Below are 25,030 nucleotides of genomic sequence, written 5' to 3'. Positions count from 1 at the left end.
GAAGATGTTTCCCCCACAGCTGTTCTTGACAGCGTCTGGAAGGGCCTGGAAGTACACTGCACAGCGCCCTTAGGTTTGAGATCACGGTCCAGAACCGAGTGGGAGTCCCAGCACTCTGCTTCTCAAAGGCAAAGACCAGACCCACTTATGAGCGCAGCAGAAGTGCCAACAGCAGGACCGGAAGGGCCAGCTCCTCTCTGTAACTGAGGCCACCCAGCATCTTCCCCACTTTATCCGTCTGTTTTAAGAGAGACGTCGAGATACTACATACTAACCTATGGTTGTTTTAATTGTCTCCTAAAGTGTGTATAATGTGACAATACTTTCTTTTTCTTTTTCTTTTTTTTTTACTTTATAGCCCCAGCCATGGCATATGCCAGGGACTGAGTCCGAGCTATAGCTGTGGCAATGCCGGATCCTTTAACCCACTGCACCGTGCAGGGGATTGAACCCGCAACTCCGTAGGAACCCAAGCCACTGCAGTCAGATTCTTCACCCACTGCACCAGGGTGGGAACTCCTCTTTTAAATAATTTTTAACCAGTTAAACAGTCAGTGGCTCCTGAGAATATTACCACCCAATCGAAGAGTCCTTCAATTAAAAAAAACCAAAACATTATTTTTCATGAGAGGCCTGATACTCAGTTCTAGAGCTGGCATTTGAAGCCTCTGAAATCAGCAAACACACACGTGTATTTTTTTAACTACCATTTAATCATTTTTAAGGACACACATTAGAAAAGAAAAACATTTATACGTTCAGTTAAAAACATCATGAAAACCCAGCAATAAGCCACCGGGGCGGCTCTGAGGACACAGAATAGAAATGGGTGGTTGTCCACGTTTCACGGCACCGTGTAACTGACACAGTGGTGGTTTCAGTTTACCATACGATGGGAACTCATTTATGGATCTGTCGAAAAGTAACACTCCTTTAAAAAATACTTTGGAATAAGAAAAACAAAAAGCACAGAACACTGCGTTCTAGTCCCCCAGGGAAGGCAAACGAGGACGGGAAACACTGCCTGGAGTTGGGAGCTTCCTCGTGTCGTGTTTGGGTAACGAGGTTCAGCTCCTAGGCAGAGGTCAAGGTGCAACCTGGAAAAGAAGGCAGGAGTGAAAGCACAGCTCTTCCCTCTGGGTGGAGAACCCTCCTCGTTTCACTGGAATTGCTCTTACTGTCCCTCTTATTGCTCTGCGTCCTTCCCTCTGGCTCGGAGAGGGGGCAGCTGAGGTGACAGCAGGTGGAGGGGACTGGCTTAGAGCATGTGTGGCTTGCGTGTTGGATTCCTGTCTCCTTGCTCAAAAAGTCAGAGCAAATGTGCCTGGTTGACCGATCCCGTAGACACAGAATCAAAAATACTTAAAAGAGGCATATTTGAAATAAAGTCTGTCAAACACTCGACACGCCCTTGCCCTTTAAGAAGAAAAGACAGAGGGGTATCACCCAATCGCCTGCTCCAAGCTGTTACCCCAAAATAGAGACCAGGCAGAACGCTGTCATTTATGACTCCAGCAAAAGGCCAGTCACCTCTTCCACTTCAAACGTGGTATTAAGAAAATGGTTAGTCATTCTGCTGACGCCGCTCAGTCACTTTTGGTCTTTCGCTGTATTTCCCTTTCTTCCTTCTTTCCTTTTTTTTTTTTTTTTTTTTTTTTTTTTTGCTTTTAGGGCCACACCCATGGCACATGGACGTTCCCAGGTTGGGGGTCCAATTGGAGCTTCAGCTGCCAGCCTACACCACAGCTCACCCACTGAGCAAGGCCAGGGATCGAACCCACATCCTCATGGATACCTGCTGAGCCACAGCAGGAACTCCAGTCCCTTTCCTTTTACAGCAGACATGTGATAAAACGTGACTGGAGAGAGATGGCTCCACTGGGTCAGCAGCTTTAGCCGGTGCTGCGTATGGATGCTTCGTGCTCCTCTCTACAGAACGGACGGTTTTGGGGCTCTTTGTTTTGTTGTTTTTGCTTTATAAAAAGTGTACTGAAAGAAGACAGTTAGCAGGTTTACTGGCAAGACACATTAGTTGGCATTAAAATGTGTCTTTAGGCTCCACTTCTGCAAGTTTTCCCAATCCATGACCCACAGAGCCTGCAGACTGTTACAAACCTATTCAAATAAATACTATTTTAAAATACATAAAAACATTATGAAGCAGCCCACCAAGTAAAATGTAATTGGCTGCATCCTCTTACAAGAGCCTCAAAAAGCAGTTTAGTCCTTGATGCTAAGAGCAGTCCTACAAAATGCCAACAAGGTGGAGCATCGTGTCTCAAAGAGTCTTCTGTAATGCGTTGCTCTAAACAGACTTGACTGCCTGGTGCTGCAGCAAAACACAGAGACCCTGTGCATCCTAGTCTTTCGATTCCACCGTTCAGAGTGGAATTTCTTTCCTTTAATGTAACTCTTTCCCTTCGGTGTAAGGCGGGTGCATTGATACGAACACACCTTTACCAGAAAGGGTTGTAGAAAGCAGAACTTTCGGCATCTAACTCAAGTTACAAGCGATCAGCCATCCGTTAAACGTACACTGAGTCAAGTGCAGTTTTTTAAGGTACTTGAGTGCAGTTAAGATTCCATTTCACAGTGTTACTGAGAATTCTGCACCTATGTTAAATCCGAGGTGTTCAGCTTCAGCCAGGATGGACTATTAGCGGCTGAATAAAAACTGCACAAAATACTGGTTTCCATCTAAAATTCCGGACAAATCCTTCATGGACACAGTAATAAGAGAAGCCGTTCTGAAACAATTATTCTCTCGAGTAATGTTTTCTTTCAACTGTATATGGAACCCTTCAAATCCATACGTAATTTTGGACAATTCAAAATAAACAAACAAGGAGTTCCTGTCATGGCGCAGTGGTTAACGAATCCGACTAGGAACCATGAGGTTGCGGGTTCGGTCCCTGGCCTCGCTCCGTGGGTTAAGGATCCGGCGTTGCCGTGAGCTGGGGTGTAGGTCGGCGGCTATGGCTCCGATTAGACCTTAGCCTGGGAACCTCCATATGCCGCTGGTGCAGCCCTAGAAAAGGCAAAAAACAAACAAACAAAACAAACAAACAAAATAAAAAAGCACAAGCATCCAGAGTCATCCATGGATACACAAATAAAAACGTACAAGGTATAAATTTTAAAGAGGGAAGATTTTTGTCCTAAGTGTCATCTTATCCTCGCATAAAAGTATAAGGTTTGTAATTACTTTCAAGTGCTTTTTTTTCCTGTGGTTTACCCTAGGCTATAACGAAATTAAATATTCTTTAAATATCTTTGAAGTAAATAATATTTGAGAAACCATACAGGTAGTAAACCTGTTCAGGAAAGTTGGTGATTCATATGAAATGGTTTCTAGCATCTGTCTTCATTGATTGCACACATAGCACGAACAGAAGCCAAAACAGCAGAGAAAGCAGAGGGAGAACATATTCTCCGCAGCGGAGAGGACTTCACCGCGAAAGATCCACTTTAAGGGCCACGTTCAGAGGAAGTGCCGTGTTGCCGTGCCTTCCAGTTGAACGGATTGAAAGGTTGTCCTCTCTGCCTCAACGTTTACAAAGAAGGAGCTCAAGGGGTAAAGAGGAAACGACTCCGAGGACAATCCTGATGTTCGGTGCCCCTGGCTCGAGCCGCTTACAGAGTCTCGCAGCTTTTCCCACCCGTTACCAACACAACTGGTCATAAACTTTGGGAACCAAGGCTCTGAGCTGATTAAGGAGCTTTGGAGGACCGGTGACTTGGCCACGTCACCAGGCTCACTAACGACAGAGCCAGAGGAGCATCCAGGGCTGCCCCCAGGACAAGGTGTCCTTCCACGTGGGTACCCTCGCTTGCTTTTTTTCTCTTGAGGGCCCAACCCTCGGCATATGGAGCTTCCAAGGCTAAGGGTCGAACTGGAGTTGCAGCTGCTGGTCTACACCACAGCCACAGCAATGCGGGATCCAAGCCACGTCTGCAGCCGCCACCGCAGCTCACGGCAACACCAGATCCTTAACCCACTGAGGGAGGCCAGGGATGGAACCCTCGTCCTCATGGATACTAGTCACGTTCCCTAACCACTGAGCCACAACGGGGACTCCCTGCTTTTTAAAATCTTTCTTTTCACGGCTAATTTTTCTCAAACCGGTACCCGTGGAAATCCTGCGTGTGAACATCACACGTGGTGGGGGATCAGGAACAAAAAAACTTCTTAACCAAAAAGCACGTGGTGGCTGACATTTCTGAAGCCAAATAAACCTCCTGCGATTAGGCTGGGTATTTTAGAAGCGAAATAAATTTCCTCAATTACCCTGAGTTCCAATTTAAAAATGCTGATTTAAAAAGCAAGAATGAGCCAGTTGCAAAATGGTGACAGGCGAGATACATCAAAATAGATGAAGTGTTCCTAATTTCAAGACATAAAAGTAAGGGAAAAATCATTATTTTGTTCATTTTTGTCCCTGAGTCGCATAACCGAGACTATAAACATGACGTTGGCCGACCACCTCTGGAGTGATTTCATGACGAGTAACGGGTGGAGAGAGAACACACATAGGCACAGAATCCTATCCTGTTGATTCAAAAAGCAAACACACATTGCAACGAATCCCTTGGAACCTGACATAGTAGACATACACCAGTTTTCAAGTCTTCTACTGCCCCTCGAAGTAAGGTATTAATCCTTCGAACACTCCAAGTAGATCTATTCAATTGACAGAGCACAAAAAGTCTTCTTGGGGAGAAAAAGCAAAGAGCCGAGAATTAGAACCATTTCTTTAGTTTTTCTCCCAGATGACATAAAGTATGTTTAATCACAAGATGAAAGAAAAGCCCTTCAAAATTCCTTTTATACCCGCCCCGCAAATAAAGCGAACAAACAAAAACCAAACCTAGACAATCCCTGGGGGGAGTGGAAATCAGCCAAACTGTATTGATAATGTTTTCTCTTCAAGTAATTGGAAAATTCCTCAATTGTCCTGCTTTCTAGATGACAGGGCTCCACTTACAGTCATTGAGCCAAAAATAGCTAACGGTGATATTAGGCTTATAGGCTGAGACATGAAATCGAGTCAGGTAATGGAAATGAATCATGATTATTTGTTAATAGCTAGATAGGCTGAACAACAAAAAAAAAGGTATTTCGTCTTCTTGTTTTCACTTCTGACATGCCTAGACGTGTCTTTTAGGCTCTAAGCTTACTCCCTTTTGCTTAAGAGTCATGAGGTCCCCTGCAGCACTAATGAAACTGAGGGGACCCTGGGGGGCGGGGTAGGTACCTTCTGGGATTACTCTTTTCTAACCTCCCGCATTCTGCAGGTAGCTTCACTTCAATGCCTGGGAAAATAGAAAAAAAATTTATGTGGCAATCCAGCCTTTCCCCGGAGGTAAGAGGGCGTGGCTAACATGCTCAGGTAGAAAAGATGTACTTTTAGAAAAATAAACACGTTTCATATAAACAAAGACTAGGCTACTTCTAAAGTTCTAGGGAGATACCCCGATACTTTTGCTGGTTAAACCTCAGAAGTGCCAAGTATATCTGCTTTTCCTTTCGTCTTTACACACTACATAGCTGAAGTCAGAGAACTGTTCCGTCTTTAACTTCATTTGCAAATTTATTAATGACAGGGAAAAAAAGAGAGACTCCCCACAGACAGACAATTTGCATTTCATTAAAAAATTTAAGGCAAAAAGAAAACAAATTCCACAAAAGGATGGGTCACAGGAAAGTGCAGTCGGAAGCCCTGCCCATCCTTCTCCCCGAGGGCCCGTGATTCATCACCCACGGCCTCAGCCTGATGCCACGCTGGCATGGCCTGCCTCCCACTCTTCTGCTTTCAGCTACTTAAGCTTCACAAGACTGTGGGATCAAAGAAGACACCTAGCAATTCTAGATGAAATTTATCATGGCCAGGATGACCCATAAGAGCAAAGCGCATTTTTCTTCTTAAAGAATCTGAAACTCAGGAACAAGAGTTAATGGCAAAGTTTTGATGTGATATGTTAAGAGATTGGAAACTAGATTATTCTCTGAATTAAACTGTCAAAGATTTAAAAAGTGATTAGCTGGAGAGGAACCTTAATGAGCTCTCTTTCAAAACCTTCGTGTAATCTCCCATTTAATTTTCATAATACTTTTATAATTCCATATAATTTACGCTTGATAAATTTCTTTGAAAAGTCCAACATATTAAAAAGTCATTCAACATGTATGTCTTACAGAATCACAAAGAACTCCAATAAATAGGGGTGAAAAGCCCTTCTGCTGGACACCTGTCACCTGCACGGCACACCTGTGTGTACCTGTCACAGCCGCCACCGGCTCGAACTCTGGTCCACACTGGGCTTTCTTCATTCATGCCTTCCTTCTTTCCTTTGTCGTCTTCTCTCTCTCTCTTTTTTTTTTTTTTTTAAGGAAAATAAGCTTAAAATATCACATTACCAGCTGTAATTACGTTTAAGAAATCCTTCCTTGAAGGGCCTTCGGACGGACACAGGGTAATTAAACGCTCCAGGAAAATAAACTGCCTATCATTTGGCATCCGTGACTGTTTACGGTTTCACCACACCCTGTTCTCATCCGAGATACTTTCAGAAATCCCTTCAAATACTGAGATGTTTATTGCATGTTAAAGTACCCACATTCTGAAGTATCCTGTTCCAATTCCTCCAGGATTCCTGGGCAGCATACGACACAGAACAGAGAAATAGTGTTCATACAATAGGACACGTGGAAATACCATTTAGGAACAATATTTTAGGAAACAGAGGGTTTAAGGCAAGACATTCATTTGGAAAAGTTAATTTTTCTCAATCACGTGGACTGACAGTTGTTCGCCCTCCTCTTCAGTGCCGTGGGATACGCAACATACATTCAGCAACAGGGCACCTGTACGACCCTACGGACGGATGGTGAGGTCCCGAGTGCCCACTGCAATAATGGAAATATTTGTGTAAGGCGTGGCCCCCAGGGACGAGCGGGGAGGAATATTTCCCTCCACTTCCAATCTGGTCAACAGGGAATTCGCTACTCAGAACTGTCTGATTCCCCCCCGCCCCACGTGCTCTCTTTCCAAACAGACACAAACCCCTTGAAAGGTGCTAAGATTGGTTTCTGTTAACATACGAAAAACAGCCGTCAGAGTGTTTTCCCCATCAGTGCTTTAATGATGAATGTCTAGAGGCTACTTCCTGGCTCTGACTGCAAACACTGTTTGTCGTGGAGAAACTGTTCTGTCCCAAAGAATTTTCTCCTTCGTCCAATTTTTTGGATCGTGACAGCTGAGCATTTTCATGCGTATTCTTTCCTCTTGGAGTTTTTTTCACCGGCAACAACAATAATACTAAGATACCAAGGGAGTGAAGGCTGTAATACCAGGAGCTAAAAGGAAAAGGGGAAAGTTTACTTTATTAAATTCTGATCAGTGACCAGTCTTAATTTGACGTTAGTCAGAATGTCACAAGCCCCACCTGGGATGCATATATTTATTCTTTTAGTCGCAATGTGTACCTGTGGGCATTTATGAAGCACTGTATAAACCCAGGCCACTTAGAAGCATGACACTAGATATCATACTACATTCCTCTGGAAGGGTCATAAGGCCAGGACTGAACAGAGCAAAAGCAAAAAGGTATTTTTTAATAGCTGCAGAGATCTGAAAAAAAATCTCTGAAATCCACAGAATCAAAAAATGAGCAAACTAAGAGAACACGGGTAGAAAAAGCGGGTATTAGCCTGCCTGCTATTTGCTGTCTCCAAGTAAGTTACAAATGTGCCAATGATGTGAGCAACAGACATGCAGTATCGCCTCTTGACGGTTACTGTCAAGGCATGAAGGTCACATTATTAAAAGTATCAGGCTTCACATTAAATATGCACCAGATGTGACCTACTGTTTCTACAGCTGTGCGTTCAAGTACCTGTGAACAAAATACCTGAGACAGGAAATCTGATCCATAGCTCAATCAGCTCAATCACATTGAAACATATAAAACAATTCCGTTAAAATGGACTTTTTAGCTGGAGTTGCCTATGTCTGCCTGTACGATCAGCGTCACATTCTGCTCAGGGACTTTTTACCACACATTCATGCTGTCATTCTAAACGCTAGGGTAATGAAGAATTTGTGTAGCTGTAAAGTTTTTGCTCGCAAAGATATCCCTATCTAACATGGGGGAGTGGAGTTCGGTGGGGGAGGGATCGGAGACAGATAAACAAATATGGAATTAAAACAGTAATCGATAATGTAGAGATGACAAGGCACCGGGGAAACACATAAAGGGTGAAAAGGGAACCAATAAAGGAGATATAAGTAATTGATTATCTTTTGATTGAAGAATTTAAGAGAATTAATCATTCCAGGTCAAGATCAAGCTACATTTTTTTATGAAAAACTGCTTCATCATATACTTTATTGTCTTTTTTTTTTTTTACCGCACCTGCAGCACGTAGCAGCTCTCAGGCCAGGGACTGACTCCGAGCTGCATTTTCGACCTACACCACCTGGATCCTTAACCCACTGTGCTGGGCCGGGCATCGAACCTGTGCCTCCGAAGCCACCCAAGCCACTGCAGAGACAACACCCAATCCCTAACCTGCTGAGCCACAGAGGGAACTCCTATTGTTCACCTTTAAGTTCTCCTTTCTTTTTGGAGTCAGCAGGCTAACGGCCTGAACTCTTGGTCCATGAATTTACCAACTGTCACTTGTGACCATCAGGAGCTAAGTTTGACGTCTGCCCCAGCCTCCGCTTTAACACATAAACGGCTAGATTGTGGCTCTAGGGCAGGAGTGAGCCAACTACTGCCTGTGGACCAAAGCTAGCCTGATGTTTCTCTTTTTAATTGAGATATAACTGACTGATAACAGCATATTAGTTTCAAATGTACAACAGAATGAGTCAGTCTATGGAGACCTTGTCAAATAATCACAATAATCTAGTTAATACACAAAGTGCAGCCGAAAGAGCTCTACTTTCCGGTGAAACCTCTGGGAGATTGGAAGCAGTGGCTACCCGGCTGACATTCCTCCCTCTGAATCACACTCTCATCTCAGGTCTCAGTGACGGGAATCAGTCCATACAAAAACCCTGAGCTTGCTGGGTTCATGATATTAAAGCAACCGATAAGGCATTTCACTGCAGGAGATAAATGATGGCACTATTTCTCTTTTCTACCCAAGAGCAAGAAGCTTTCTTTGAAAAAGAATTTCCAAAGGTATATTTTTCAGAGTTACACTTACCTGTAAAACATGAAGGATGGTTTTACAGACAGAAGCACAAATGGCACAACTGTGTAACTTATTGCTATTTGAGTGACTATCCACGTTAAGATATCATACAATAATTTAAGTTGGGGAGGTTGGAGGAAGTAATGTCTAAAGTTATTTCTCACCTGAAATAAAGAAACAAAAATATTTATCTCTAACACTGCTTTAAAAATTACGCTGACGACATCAAGCGCTTCAACAATGCGGAAAGCACGCGACTCTCGTATGTTGCGGGTGGGCCTCTGCAATGGTACTAGCTCCGTGGGAAAAGCCGGTTGAGAAAAACCTAACACGTGCACGAATCAAAACCAGGGCGTGTATGCCGAAACACACGGGCCCAATCTCTGAATCTGGGCACAGGACAGGCAGGCGTTCTTTGCAACTCTTCTGTGGATTTGAAGTTCGATGAAAACGGAAAGTTTCCCTTAGACGTTAAAAATAACACCGCCTAGAGTGCCTGACACCACACGTGGCATGCTAGAGCACAGGCACACTCATTCTATTGGGTTTCACTTTCCCAGCCTTCGTGGACACCGTATTTTTTATAAATTGAAGGTGGATGGCAAAACCTCATCCAGCAAGTCTATAGGCACCGTTTCTCCCACAGCATTTGCTTGTTTCGTGACCCGATGTTACATTTCCGGCAATTCTTCAAACGTTTTCATTATTATCATATTTGTCATGGTGATGTGTCATCATTGACCTCTGATGTTGCTACTGTGACTTGCTGAAGACTGAGATGACAGCATTTTTTAGCAATAACTTTTTTTTGGTCTTTTTGCCTTTTCTAGGGCTGCACCAGCAGCATATGGAGGTTCCCAGGCCAGCGGTCAAATTGGAGCTATAGCTGCCAGCCTACGCCAGAGCCACAGCGACACAGATCCCGAGCTGCATCTGCAACCTACACCACAGCTCACGGCAACACCAGATCCTTAACCCACTGATCGAGGCCAGGTATCAAACCTGCAACTTCATGGTTCCTAGTCAGATTCGTTAACCACTGAGCCATGACGGGAACTCCAGCAATAACATATTTTTAAATTAAGGTATGTATGTTTAGGCCTAGTGCTGTTGCACACCTAAGAGACCACAGAGTACACTAAACACATCTTTTGTATGAACCGGGAAACCAAGACATGTGTGTGACTCGCTTTATTGCAATTCCACTTTATTGCCATGGTTGGGAACCGAATCCACAGTGTTTCCGAGGTCTGCCTACATGTACACAAACTCCACTTGCCAATCCATTTTTTTCACTACTATGAAACGAGCCATGCTTCCTCTTCTCCCATCTCGGCACCTGTGCACTTGTGCCCAGTTAGCTCAGCTGGCTAGAGGGGCGCTAATAATCTCTGCAAGTGCGACAGGCAGCTGTCAACCCCGAGCCCAGGTCAAACAGCGCTTATTAAAATAAATGGCAATTAAACACGGTATTCAATCATAAGTGGAAACTGGGAAAGGCTTCTCAGGAAAAAACATACTTTCTAGTAAGGACTCTTTTAAAATTTTTTAGCTTCTAAAACAGTCCACACATCTCAGTTTGGAACTGGGCGACCTTAACCAAGCACTGCTTTCTTCCTCTGGGCTGCTGCTTTTTCTCATCGGACACGTTTCTGGTGGAAGCGGGCCCGCTCCGAGATGCCACGCGGGCGGTGACCACCTGGTGCGTCCCGGAGACGAGCACGCGCCTCGGCAGGACCGGGACCGTGGGCCAGGCTCCGACCCCGCCGGGCCTGCCTCCCGGCCACACGAGTTTCTGCCCTCCCTCCCGTCCACAGGGCTAAGGCCCCCTCCGGAGGCCCGGCTCGCAGCAGCCCCTCCCCGACTCGCCGAGGGTCAGGCTCCGCCGGGCCTGCTGTTTGCGGTCCTCGGTCCTTGGCCTCTTCCTCACCGCACCCCACCTCTCCTGTTTGCCTTTCCAGAATGATCCACCCTCTGGGCATCTATGCAGCCTCTGCTTCAACCGGATTTGCCTCTTCCCCGGTACAGCACACTCCTTCCAGCGGGGGGTGGCTCGTGTCATTTCCACACCCAGACCGTGGTTTCCTCCCGCCGACACGCCACTCACTACTGAAAACTTTCAAAGCCCAGAGCCAAGCACACGCTCCCACGGAGGCCACCTCTAGTCGGCACAGCCCAGGGACTTCCCTTCCCTCCAGACACCCACGGTACTTACTCCCTACAGAGTGAAGGGACCCAGGCACACGCCCTGGAGGGGAGGTACCCCCCTCGCCCCCCACGCCCGATACCTGCGCTCATACACACCCCTGAAGCCCCCACTAGACCACAGACCACAGAAAAGAGCCTCTAGTCAATACTTGCTGCCTTTGACCTCATACGCCCCCAAGGCACCTTAAAACCGAATGAGAAAGTACACATCTGCCTGTTTGGTAAATGAAGCCACCTCGCTTGTGCCCTCATAAGGCCCTGCAAACACAGGTCCAGTCACACTGCTCTCCTCTGATTGGCCTTCAAGGACTTACACGAAACTGCCCTTCTTTGCTCACCCGTCACCAACCTAATTGCTCCACTGCTTCCCAAATCCTGGCACCAGGTCTCAACCAGGCAACTGCTCCAAAGACCTGGGACCTGCACCTCGGGGTGGCCACCCCCGGGCATGGCCGGCCCCTGTTACCCAGGCCTGGCCACATGTCCCTCTGCATCTGAAAGAGGACTCAAAAGCTGCAGCTCTCAGGAAACGTTTCTCAAGTAAACCTGCCGCCTGATCCTCTCCGTTTAACTCAGTGTTGAGCAATCCTCCAGAAGATTCTCATGGATGGTAAGGAATACACTGGGGGGGGGGTTCTGTGGGCCAGGGCTTCCTCTCAGATGACCCAAGCGTGGAGCCGGTGAGGCAGCTCGGCACACACGTGGGCCAGGCACACCCTGCCCTCCAGCTGGGCCGAAGCACTGACTGGGCCGTAGATGCAAGGCCGCCGCTAAGAGGCTTACTCAGCCTTTAAAAATTTTTTTCTTATTTAATTTTTTTTGCCATGCCCACAGCATGTGGAAGTTCCTGGGCCAGGGATCAAAGCCGTGCCATGAGGGATTTGATGTGGCTGTAACCAGAGCCAGAGCAGTGACAATGCCGGATCCCTAACCTGCTGAGCCACCAGGGAACTCCTGTGTTTTTCTCCCCCTCTTACTCGGCCTTTTATGCCCCTGACGAAAAGCGGTTCTCCATACTCACAGCTCGTGCTGCCAACGTCATCACGGTGCCCGTGAGAAAGGTCAGGTAATAGCCGGGGTACACCCCGTGCCAAATGGCAGACAGGATGAACGTCTGGATGGTGGGACTCGTGGAGACGCGTTCATAACACACCCTGTAAACCATGGAGACAGGAGCGTTTAGAGCCGCGAAAGCCCACAGTGACCATTCTTCTATTACTGCTGGAATCCAGGAAAACAGGCACAACTTATCTTAGGCATCAACCTGATCTGTGGCCTCAGGGAGATTATGGTTATTAAGTAGCAGCTTTATGAAAAGAGATTTAATTTCCATCTTTGACGGGTACATGCCATTGCTAAAATGTTTGTTTCCAGCGTCTGGGAATCTATTCTATGTACAGAGAAAGTTTAACAAATATAAAGGTTATTTTTACATGGTTTTATTTTCTTTGGTAACATTTTCAACTTTCAATGGATCTAACAAGGTTCTCCTGGGAAGCAGGCTGTGTTTAAGGTTTTCCTGTCACATGCTGAGAACTCAGATGAAAATAAGATTTTCTTAAGGTATCACATTTAAAATATAACGACAAGAACAAATAACACAACAGACTAGCTCAGAAAACAGGCAGTCACTGGGGAGACTCGAAGGCAACATGAGATGAAAATATATTTTGGACATTTTAAGGGGGAAAGATATTGAACTTGTCATAAATAAAAGACGTTACAAAAGAAGGCTGTTTTACGGAGAAGGGTGCTTCGAGCCCTGCCATCACCGGGCAGTATCCCACTGGGAACAAGGAGACAGAACCACCGGAGTTTCGGCCCGGTGCGCTGTTTTTGTTTTTCTTTTTGGACACACCCCTGGCATGTGGAAGTTCCAGGACCAGGGATCGAATCCATGCTACAGCAGTGACAATGCGAGACCCCTAACCGGCTGAGCCACCAGGGAACTCCCTGACTTCATCGTTTGTAAGCATTTCTCTGCCTGGGCTGTCCATGTAACCCCGTCCTGAACATGAGCCTCAGCACAAGAGTATCCTTCCAATCTGTGCCCCGACCCTTCGCGCTCGCTCTCACCCTCCCTACCGTGACCTGCCCGTGTAGACAGGTCTGTGTGTGACTGATGCGCTTTGCTGTACACCTGAAACTAACAACGCTGTAAGTCGACTGGACTCCAATAACACTGGAAAAAAAATTTCTTGGCCCTGTTTCTAACAGGACCGTGAACTCAGACTGCTGGGTCTATGCATCTTGTTCACCTGAGCATCCTGGGCTCACCATACAAAAGCCTGTCGTACTGAATTATTTCCCAACTGGAACCGCTGTGGAAACCCAGGGCACACATATAGTGGTTGTGTAGCCATTTACCAGACCAAATCTCCCACGGATGGACATACTGGTGATCTCAGGCCTCGGCGGGAGCCTCCAACAGCGGGCTGAGAGGTCAGTGACATGACGCAAGCCTGACGGTTCTCAGGTTGGGTAGCACCTGCTCTGGAGGATGCTGGCTGTGTGGCCCACTTAACACAAGGTCACAGCATGAATTCAATTGACTCAAGAACGTGAACTCAGAGTTCCCGTCGTGGCGCAGTGGTTAACGAATCCGACGAGGAACCATGAGGTTGCGGGTTTGGTCCCTGCCGTTGCTCAGTGGATTAACGATCTGGCGTTGCCCTGAGCTGTGGTGTAGGTCACAGACGTGGCTCAGATCCTGCGTTGCTGTGGCTCTGGTGTAGGCTGGTGGCTATGGCTCCGATTCGACCCCTAGCCTGGGAACCTCCATATGCCGCGGGAGCGGCCCAAGAAAGCAAAAAAAAGACAAAAAAAAAAAAAAAAAAAAAAAAAAAAGAACGAGAACTCGGTGATGCTCCAGCGCTGGAGGCAAAGCACAGCTGCTGGCGGTTTTGGAAGGCGCTTACCTTTTGAGCCAAAGAGCTGTCTGAATGTTCCAATTATCAAGAAACATCTTGAAACTTGTTGACATCTGAAAAAAAAACAAAGGAACTTTTTCCTCTGGCCCACGAAATAAAGCAGCTTTAGCTCCACGCACCACTTTACCTCGCTCAGTGCACACCGCCCGACTATGATGGTGTGTGATCCTTCTTTCCCTGATGCTGCTTCTAGGACCAGACCGACATCCCTCTTCAAAAGGAGCTTGTGTATTGCAGGGAACATGCGAGAGGTAAATGCATTCTCGGCGTTTTTTTCCGGTGTGTTAATGTTTACAGGGGTTGCCATGGACTTGCTGCCAAGACATCCCTGACGGGGCAGGAGAATGACCTCTCCGTGGCCGTTCACGGGGGACCGGACTGGACACCCCATAGCGTGCAGCCTCTCTGTCCCCCCCACGTTTTTGGCTCTCCAGTCATCCCCTCCCCGGACCTGGTCCCCCGGAGTGGTCTGCACACCCCCCTCCCTTTCCGGCCCCTCGCTCTAGCCCCCTACAAACACCACCCCAGCTCTCAGGACAGCTCTGGGCTCCGGGCCTCTGCTCCTTCCTCGGGTCACCGCCCTCCCCAGCTCCGCACTTTATCCACCAGTTCAGTCTCCGGCTCATTACTCGGCCCTCTTGTCAATATTGGCGGGTGAAAACTGGCTCTCAGGAGGCAAAAAAGTCTTAGTCTTTTTATGCGCAAAGCACATGTGTATGTATTTGACATAAACAGATAAACAGTCTATCTGTGGCATTAAACTTTCATGGAGGCTATTAGGAAAAAAGCCTCAGAGGCCCCTGGGCTGAGAGGAACGAGTAAAAGGTGAGAAACGCGGCCAGACCTTCACCACCCAGTCTCCACAGTCCTCGCTCCCCGTCTCCCTCCCCTGCTATTTCTGACGCTGTCAAGAGTATTTCAAAGCAAACACCAGAGATCTTATTTCACCTGTAAATAGTTCAGGGTGTGGGTTCAATAAATAAAGACCTTTACAAAACTATGATCAGACCTAAAACACAATTAATAATTCCTTCACATCATCTAATCCGCTGGTTTAAAAGCATGGTTTTCCCAGCTGACGGACGCAGTCGGGATCCAAACCGGTCCATGAAGTACGTCGGGCTGAAGTCCCTTGTCACCTGTCATAGTCCCTCACTGCCCCCCTCTTTCCCAGGCCACATATTTGTTGGAGAAAATTGGGTCATCCGTCCTCAGAATTTCCCACCACTGGGCCTGGTGTTTAACTCGCTTCCCTAGACTCTATACTCCTTCTCAATGGAGAAAGATCTAGAGACCCGAGCAGGCCTGTGTTGCCTGTGGTGCCACATCCGCAGGAGTTTAATGCCCTCATCCTGCTTTCGGTGATGCCAAGGCTCAGCAGCGGGTCCAGCCCCATCCGTTCACGGGCTGTTCCCATCACCGTTTCACCCAGAGTTCCGGGAGCGCCTCCCGCTGGGAACAGCCCTTTTCGTGGGCTCGCAGGGCCATCTCCGCGGCGGCTTTTCCTCTCTTCTCTCCCCACCCCTCCTGCACGCCTTCCTTCGCCCGGCCGGGAAGGAAGTACGGGGACAGCTGTCTTCCACTCGCTCAGTGACCCTCCTGGGCACCCTCATGGCTTCTTCCCAAACCCAAATGCTGCAGTGGCTGGGTGGCAACAAACCCAACCAGTATCCATGAGGTTGCGGATTCACTCCCTGGCCTTGCTCGGTGGGTTAAGGATCTGGCATGGCTGTGAGCTGGGGCGTGGGTACAGATGTGGCTTGGATCTGGTATGGTTGCGGCTGTGGCTGTGGCTGGCAGTTGTTGCTCCTATTCGACCCCTAGCCTGGGAATTTCCATATGCTGCTGGTGTGGCCCTAAAAAAAAAATAAATAAATAAAGCAAAACCAGAAATGCTGACTGTTGATATTTCCCAAATTACAATCTCAGACTCAGATGTTTCAGCTAATATTTCACCATTCACTGGCCTGCTGGACAACTCAGTTAAACCTGAAACTTGAGGAGTTCCTGTCATGGCGCAGTGGTTAACAAATCCAACTAGGAACCCTGAGGTTGAGGGTTCGATCCCTGGTCTTGCTCAGTAGGTTAAGGATCTGGCATTGCCGTGAGCTGTGGTGTGGGTCACAGGTGTGGCTCGGATCCCATGTTGCTGTGGCTCTGGTGTAGCCCAGCAGCTACAGCTCCGATTAGACCCCTAGCCTGGGAACCTCCATATGCTGAGGGAAGCGGCTCTAGACAGATTAAAAAAAAAAAAAAAAAAAAAAAAAAAACAAAAAAACAAAAAAACCCTGAAATTTGAACACATTATCTTTCTCTTCAAATTTGCCCTATTCCCGGTTCCTTACCCCAGAGATAAAAGGTACCACGTGAATCTAGTTGCTTAAATCAGACATCTGAGCGTGACTCCTCTCATTCTCCTGCTGATTCCAGCGCATCCCCAGCTCCCACTGGGTCTCTGAAACAGTTCTCCAGCGCGTTTCCCTCCCTCCAGCCTCACTGCCCTGGTCGAGGTCCCGGTCACGCCGGATTAACACAACCCTTGCCTAACAGATCACCGTCCCACGAGGGCAACGCCTTCTCCCTGACGTGGCCCCACCCTCCTAACCCACCAGGTGATCACCTTACCTGCCTGCACGGAACCCACCTGCAAAGCCCCATGGCTCTGCAGGGGAGTTCAGAACCCTTGCACGGCCTCCAACCCTGCCCCTTGCGGCCTGTTTCTCCGCCCCGTCAGTCACCCCTCCCCGCGCTCCGGACCGGGCCACGCCCCCTCCCTCAGGCCACGCCCTCCCTCGGGCCACGCCCCGCTAGTTGAGGTACCCGGCTGCCTCCTACCTAAACTAAGGCTCAGCTGAGGACATTATTTCCTTCAGGACCCCTTCCCTGAGCACCTAGACTCCACTGGGTTCCTATCTTATAAACACCCTCCGCCCCTCTGATCACAACTGCTCTCTCTGTAACCCCGTGAGCCCCACGAGGGTCCAGACTGGACCCATCTTATTTGCTGGATCCCCAGTGCCTGAGGCACGTGGTGGACCCCCAACAAACAGCGGCTGAAGGAACGAAAGAGCGTTATTATTACAGATCTTCCAGTACCACCCGGGACATCACGTCATAACCTATAAAAGCAAAATACAGCACTTAAAGTATCGTTTGGCAACTAACTTCTTACTGATGTACTAACCTCTATTTGCTGAATTCTCAGATTGGAAATTAAATCCCAACGAGCTGCTCCATTCTTGTCGTAGCCTCGGAAACCAAAGCCGGCAGCATTATTGATAGCGTCAGCTGTGGCACACAAAGGAAAAAACAAAAAACTATTAAGAACCTATTAACAAACTACCCCGTTCGACCAAAAGATGTATCCTATGATCTTTTATTCTTAACTATGATGACATACTACCATCTTTTATTCCTAAACTGTCAGGGCAGACTTAGGCTCATTTTCCTCTGATATTAAAGCAAAATGGGCCGCATCCGGTTTTCAGGGGAGCCCAAGGGCTTTCCCACGTGGGAGATGAACCGGGACGCGTCCTTCTTCTGCTTCTACGGGACCCTCGTTCTTCGCGCGGGTCTTGAACCATATGTCCTCAAGAGGGCGCTCTCCCGGCTCCCTGCAGGCTAAGCCACGCGTCCCCCTCTCAAGGAGAGGCCTGTGCACACGTTGCTCACCTAACGTCCACGCGAAATAGTACTTGGGTCTGGCAGCCAGAAGGGAGACGTAGAGATAGAGAACCCTGGTGGGCCACGACGCCGTGGCCTGAAAATGCACGTCGATGTTGTACTCCACGGGCAGCCTCCTGCAGATGGTCAGGTGGAAGAGCAGGGACAGGCCGCAGATGAGGAGCTTCTGGACCACCGCCGCCTGAAAACGAGACGAGACCGCGTGACCTCAGTCCCACGCCTCTAGCTCCTCTCACTGGTGCTGCCAGGGGGCCCTTCCTGAAGTCAGGAGCGGCGCGGGGCCCCGCATTTCCTGTCGCCACCGTCTCACCGTCTCACCGTCCAGCCCGACCTCTATCGGCTGCCTCTGGGCTGCCGCTCAAATCACGCCAGGAACCCAAACGTGTGTTTTCAGGACGTTCGGCATGTTAATAACCACCTAGAAGCAGACACAGGTGTGTTCGTGTCGGTGTGACTGTGCAAAAACGCTACCATGCGTAGGTTTCGGGAGTGGATTAAATATGAACACACACACACAGAGCTTTTTTTTTCCATTGAGCTTTTTTCTCGTTTCCAAATTTGAAGTATTGCATGGATACTATTTTTACAGTAGCTTTCACATGTCTAGACACGGCAGAGTTCTTTAATGCATTTTTGGTCAAGAGGATCAAGCCGAACGAGCAACACACCTGAGACGAAGCAAAGATTTGCGTTAAAGATCCTGCTGGAAGCAAAGGCTCACGATCACTGCATTCCGCTCAGCTTAAACGACCCTGACAGAGCCCAGCTCATGGTGTTTTTGTCTTTTCAGTAGGTAGACGATTTCAATCCGATTCGACTTATAGGAGAGTATACAGGCCATGAAGGCAAAGAAACACGTGAACGAAAGAAAAGGCTGGATCCAGGTGAAAGAATGGAACAAAATATGTGGCTGTCCTGTCCCGCCCAGTAATAAGAGTCAAAATTAACTACAGTAATTTGCAGATGAATCGCCATCTCTAACACTTTCTGTAATGAGGCCTAAAGAAAGGCTCAAGGCAAGAGCCAGGGCACACGTGGATTCCTGAACCTTCCAAAAAGCTTGCTTTATTCTCTGCTGCTCCTGTCGGGAGGCTCTGAAGGGTCAAGGGCTCTTTGCTGCAATTGTTCTTATTCTGATTTTCCTGGTCCTCGTTCAAATCCTCCAGGAAAGTCAGGCTACCTCTTCTTCGCCCCCACCTCCAAAATATCTAACTTACACACTTGAACAGAAAGGGATTTGAAGCAGGTAATTAGAGAAAAACTGTAATTATAAATGGAGTGAGATGAACCCAATGGCCTCATATATTAACCGAAAAATTGGGTGCATCGTCTTAGTAACAAAATGAGAAATACTGCGGCCATTAGACTATGCCCACTCATTTCCAGGTCTCAGTTTTAAAAAAGTTTAAAGTACTTTTTTAAAGTACCGATCTCAACTACCAGGTAGCATGCACACCAACGACAAAAAAAAAAAAAAAAAAAAAAAAGGCTCAGCCAATGCAAGATCAGGGCCTTGAAGAAGGGGCGGTGGCGGGGGTGGGGGTGGGGGGCTGAATCTGGGAAGCCAGGCGTCACCCCGGCTCCCGAGGCCTCGGTGCTCAGTAGAGGAGACACCCCTCCAGCATGCTGGCAAGAGGCCTTAAGTCGATTCTCAGGGAAGCCTCACCAGGGAGGAGCCAGGCTTAGCGACACAGAGCCAGAGTGGGGCTGGGGAAGGGCTGGAATGAATGTGGAGACGATGCGTGATACAGCCCGAGGGGTGACATCCTCAGCCCCCCCACCCCCACCCCATGCCCGGCTCCAGAGACCAGCACTCAGGTCTGACCACCCCACGCAGGAGATGGCAGAAGCCTCACTCAAGAAACCAAACAGGGAGTTCCCGCCGTGGCACAACAGGGTCTGCTCTCTGGAGATATGGGATGCAGGTTTGATGCCCAGCCTGGCACGGTGGGTCAGGGATCCAGCGTTGCCACAGTTGCAGCAAAGGTTGCAACTGCAGCTTGGATCTGATCCCTGGCCTGGGAACTCTGTAGGCAGCAGGGCAGCCAAAAAAGGAAAGAAAGAAAGAAAAGAAATAAGGAGGGAGGGAGGAAAGGAGGGAGGAGGGAAAGAAGGAAGAAGAAAGAAGGAAGCAAGCAAGCCAACAGCTCAAGACCTACAGACGTCACGGGAGGCCCTGGTGCCCAGGAGCCCTCCTGCCCATCTTCTGCAGCAGTGAGATTTCTTTTTTTTTGTCTTTTTTTTTTTTTTTTTTTGTCTTTTGTCTTTTTGTTGTTGTTGTTGTTGCTATTTCTTGGGCCGCTCCCGCGGCATATGGAGGTTCCCAGGCTAGGGGTCAAATCGGAGCTGTAGCCACCGGCCTCTGCCAGAGCCACAGCAACGCGGGATCCGAGCCGCGTCTGCAACCTACACCACAGCTCACGGCAACGCCGGATCGTTAACCCACTGAGCAAGGGCAGGGACCGAACCCGCAACCTCATGGTTCCTAGTCGGATTCGTTAACCACTGCGCCACAACGGGAACTCCAGCAGTGAGATTTCTGTCTGGGCAGGTGCTGAAGTCTAGCTAAAGCCCACACGTCACAGACTCCTTTGGGGCTGAGTGTGGTGGCTATGTGGTCACAGGTAACAGGGACAAGGTCAGTGGTGGGCCATCTAGACCACGAGGAGGAGGGAAACACCGTAAGGGTGGCAAAAACTGGGGAGCGCTTGGATCCCCAACCCACATTATCCACGGACCAGACGCTTGAGCCGCCACATGAGAGAAGAATACACTTTCACCGTATTTAACCTCCTATTATCCTGGTCCTTGGTTTAGCAGGCAAATCTGTATCTTTTTTTTTCTTCTTCTTTTTAGGGCCACACCCCATAGCATATGGAAGTTCCCAGGCTAGGGGTCACATCGAAGCTGTAGCTGCTGGCCTACACCACAGCCACAGCCACGCAGGATCCAAGCCGCATCTGCAACCCATACCACAGCTCACGGTAACTTCTGGAATATCCAAGCCGTCCGTAGTTACCCTGACATCCTCCCACGGCAGTGAGGCCTCGAAAGCGTTAAGTGGTCCGTCCGGAGACACGAGACAGTGGAAGAGAACTGGATATGCCCGAGTCCACGTCTGACATCCAACCCAGTCACTTCACACTTCACCAAGAATATGGAGCCAGCGGCACCCAGGGGTCTGAAACAGAGTCACAGGGCAGAGGAGCGACGGTCTGCAAACCGGTGCGCGTGCTCCTTCGCTCTGCGTCTCGCAACACCTTGGAAAGGAAGGGGTCCCCGGCTCCAAACCCCACATTCAGAGCAACCACGCTAGCCCCCCTTTCTTGTCTCAGACTTGTCCACGGCCTATTTCTCATAGGCTTTTAGATTGTACCAGATCAAAGCCAACAGGCCCCGGCCCGCACGCGGCCGCACAGCCGCTCTCGACAGGGAGCGTGGGCACCTGCCGGCGGCCGGGCGTCCCGAGGAGCTAAGATGATGTTTGCGTGGGGCACAGGCTGCCTGGGTCGAGCGCCACGTCTCCGGGCCAGCCTGGGACCCCTCGGTCCCGTTACTTGGCCTCTGAGCCTCCGTGCGCTCTTCTGCGAAGGGGGCGAGTAAAGCATCCGACACTGTCTGAAGGGCTGAAAGTGCTTTCAAAGCGCCCACCACCGCTATCGCTTTATTGTAAAAAGTAGACAGGGTTTTACAGAAAAGGTAATATTTGCAGCAGGCTTTTAAAGAGGAATAAGATTTCACCGGCAGTGATGAGGATGAGGAGAGGGAAAGAACAGTCTCACTGTGCTGGGATGAACAGAATAGGTACGGGAAAAGCCTGGAAAATTGGGCTTGGTCGGCTCCACGCGACGGGCTTTCTTGTAAAATACTCCATAACCACTGGAGTTCCTGCCGTGGCTCAGTGCGTTAAGAGCCCAATGTAGTCTCCGAGAGTATTTGGGTTTGATCCCTGACCTCGCTTGGTGCGTTAAGGATCCAGTGTTGCCGCAAGCTGCAGTGTAGGTCGCAGACTCGGCTCAGATCTTGTGTGGCTGTGGCTGTGGCCTTGGCTGTGACTCCTATTCGACCCTTAGCCCAGGAACTTCCATATGCTATGGGTGTAGCCATAAAAAAAGCAAAAAACAAACAAAACTCCAGAACTAAAAACATGACTCTCACTAAGGAACCCAGCACAGTGTCTTCAGTAAACCTCTTTTTTTTTTCTGGTCTTTTTGCCTTTTCTAGGGCCGCACCCACGGCATAAAGAGGTTCCCAAGCTAGGCGTCTAATCGGAGCTGTAGCTGCTGGGCTACACCAGAGCCACAGCCACGAGGGATCCGAGCCGTGTCTGCGACCTACACCACAGCTCACGGCCACACCGGCTCCTTAACCCACTGACCAAGGCCAGGGATCGAACCTGCAACCTCAGGGTTCCCAGTTGGATTCGTTAACCACTGCGCCATGACAGGACTCCTATCTTCATTCTTTTATCACGATTGTACTTCGAGGCATCGCGACTACATACTGTGTGAAAAGTCATTTACTGCAAAAAATACTTTTAAAGAAAAAGATGGGGAGACTTGGAACGTGAAAAAGTCAGAGTTGTTAAGGAGATGAGGCTAATCAGTTCCTGCTCTAGAGGCTCCAGATGAATCCCCGATCTTACGTTTGGAGACGGCTCCGTCCTTTCGCCCTGGATCCCCTCCTTTCCACTCTCGCCCGACTGCGCGGCGTGGTACGATCGGCCTTCGATGAACGTGATGTAGTCTTTGTAAGAGCAGAGCGGGCCGGCCAGGATGCCCATGAAGTTGCAGGTGTAACTCAAGTACTCCAGGAGGCTGGGCATGCGCCTGCAACGAAGAGACACGCAACCTGAGAGCCGGAGCCCACGCGTCCAGAAAACCTGCCAGGACCGGGCAGCCACACAAGGAGCACTTAAGGGTTGGGGATGAAGGCCTGCCCAGCAGGACTTCCGGACGCAAGCGTTTCCCTGCGCATCTTCACGAGCACCTCCGAAGGGCTCCTGCCTAGCTCCTCAGGGCCAAACGAAGCCAAGTGGGCAAGACTGGGTGGCAAGTGGCATCTCTTCTTGGCAGGAGCTCGCTCACTCACCGAACACACCCGCATGTGTGCCGACAGCCACACACGCGCTCACGCTCCAGAGTCTGGGGACACCACAGTAAACAAAACAGAAGGATGCTGGGCTCCCAGGCTGAAAGCCGCTGCAGAAAACGAGGAAATACACGAGATACTCTCAGAGGTGCCACGAGCCGCAGGGCCCAGGGGGTCTTGTTATACTGATAAGCCAGGGAAGCCTCTCCCACCAGGAGATGCTTGAGGCCTGAGGGAGCGAGTCGTGGCAAAGTCCAGGACGAGGGGTCCAGGCAGAGGGAACAGTGAGAGTGAAATCCCCGAGATGGGGACCTTCCAAGAGCCGGGGGGGGGGCGAGTGGCTGGAGCGGGGGGACCCCGGGGAAGGCGCAGGAGGGCCTCAGAGAGCGGAGCTGAGCCAACACCTCACAAGCCTTACCAGCCCCGGCGGGGACTTCGGAGTTTATTCTGAATGGGAGGAACGACTCCGGCAGAGTTTAAAATACCTGAGTCTCACAAGAAGCCCGCTAAGCCCCTGTGTGACAGAGAGGGTGGAGGTGGGGAGACCAGCCAGGAGGCGACTGGATCTCCAGGGGAGGGGACGGCGGCCAGGGAGCAGGGCCCACATCCATTCTGGCAGCACAGCCGTGGGCTCTGCTGATGGAGCGGATGGACTGCGGGAGAGGAAGGGATCCGGATGGCTCGCGACATTTAATTCAGCGGCTCTCAGGTCAGTCCCAATGGCGGGTGGCGCCTAAAGTTTCATCCAGCACTCCAGTTCTCCACGCAGGGAAACGGGTGAAAAACGGTCAGGAGCATGGGCCACTAGGCACACCATCTATGTTCTCAAGTAAATGCATCTGCAGTGTGTGGTGTTTTTTTGTTTTGTTTTTTTTTTAATTATTATTCATTCGGCTGCACTTGCAGCAGGTGGAAGTTCCTGGGCCAGGGATCGAACCTACGCTGCCACAGCAGTGACCTGAGCCACAGTAGTGACAATGCCATATCCTGAACCTGCTGAGCCCCAAGGGAACGCCTGTTTTTCATTTTTTAAAAGGAGCTCCATGTGTCAAGCCTGCCATCCACTGACAACAATACACCACCATAAATAAAAGAATGATGACACTTGGGGACAGTAAGCCAGGTCCTGAACATGGTACAGCTCCCGTCTTCCTCCCTAATACAGTAAGGGGGTGCCTAGAATAGCACCAACACTCTCCACGGCCCAGAGTAGTCGACAGAACCCCCGACACCTAGTTTTATAAAAGGAAGAAAAACCACACACACACGAATAGGAACCAGTGCTTCTGGACCACCTGACACTTAGCTAAGTCACCACTTAGCCAAAACTCCCTTTATATTTTTTCCTGAATTATTTTTTTTTTTACAATTAAAAGTGTTTTGAACCTCGCATTTTTTTTTTTTCCTTGAGGGCTCAACACACTGAGAGCAAGACATTTCTGGTAGATCTTCTCTTGTGGTTCTTTCCAGGCAGCGCTGAAACAGGCGGCCTTCTCCCCGCCGCCAACCCCGGGACAAGCATCCAGGGACCACGGAGCCGCCAAGAGCCCCACTTTCAGCACCACTTACTCTGAGGCCAAGGCAAAGCCAGGTTCTCACGGCGCAGCTGAACCTCACCCGGTCAAACTATGCATCACAAGGTGCAAGGACAGGAGATCATTCTGAACTGGGAAATTCACTGGAGTCATTCCTGGCTCAACTGATATACCAAATGACAAGTCATTTTAGGAAAGAAGCAGATAATGAGACCATGTGCCAGGCAAAGGAGAACTGAGCATAATCCCTTATACTCTAGTTATGTCAGGACATGAAAGATTCCATCTTTCACTCCAAAAATATTTATTTGATATTAACCGGGCGTCACCTCAGGTCAGGGCTTCTCAGTCTCAGCACACAGCAAAAGAGCCTTTGG

The 25,030-nt window shown here is 49.1% G+C and overlaps 1 protein-coding gene across 5 annotated transcripts in view; it reads right to left on the bottom strand.

Moving 5' to 3' along the window:
- The window catches only part of MBOAT2 (membrane bound O-acyltransferase domain containing 2), a 121,647-nt gene continuing 97,312 nt past the window's right edge, over positions 696 to 25,030 (bottom strand). For 4 of the 5 annotated variants that reach the window (XM_021087873.1, XM_021087875.1, XM_021087876.1 and 1 more), the window contains 7 exons: positions 22,673 to 22,856; positions 18,016 to 18,208; positions 17,528 to 17,631; positions 14,332 to 14,396; positions 12,435 to 12,567; positions 9,218 to 9,369; positions 5,578 to 7,357 (listed from right to left, as the gene is read on the bottom strand). In XM_021087873.1, coding sequence (XP_020943532.1) covers positions 7,132 to 7,357; positions 9,218 to 9,369; positions 12,435 to 12,567; positions 14,332 to 14,396; positions 17,528 to 17,631; positions 18,016 to 18,208; positions 22,673 to 22,856 — 1,057 coding nt within the window. In that variant the 3' untranslated portion in view covers positions 5,578 to 7,131. Of the gene's footprint in view, positions 7,358 to 9,217; positions 9,370 to 12,434; positions 12,568 to 14,331; positions 14,397 to 17,527; positions 17,632 to 18,015; positions 18,209 to 22,672; positions 22,857 to 25,030 lie in introns of all 5 variants that reach the window. The other variant, XM_021087872.1, reaches the window with a different exon arrangement.

The sequence above is a fragment of the Sus scrofa genome, chromosome 3, assembly GCF_000003025.6.
Source record: "Sus scrofa isolate TJ Tabasco breed Duroc chromosome 3, Sscrofa11.1, whole genome shotgun sequence".
NCBI classification, from domain to species: Eukaryota; Metazoa; Chordata; class Mammalia; order Artiodactyla; family Suidae; genus Sus; species Sus scrofa.
This window is presented reverse-complemented; position numbering and strand designations above follow the sequence as displayed.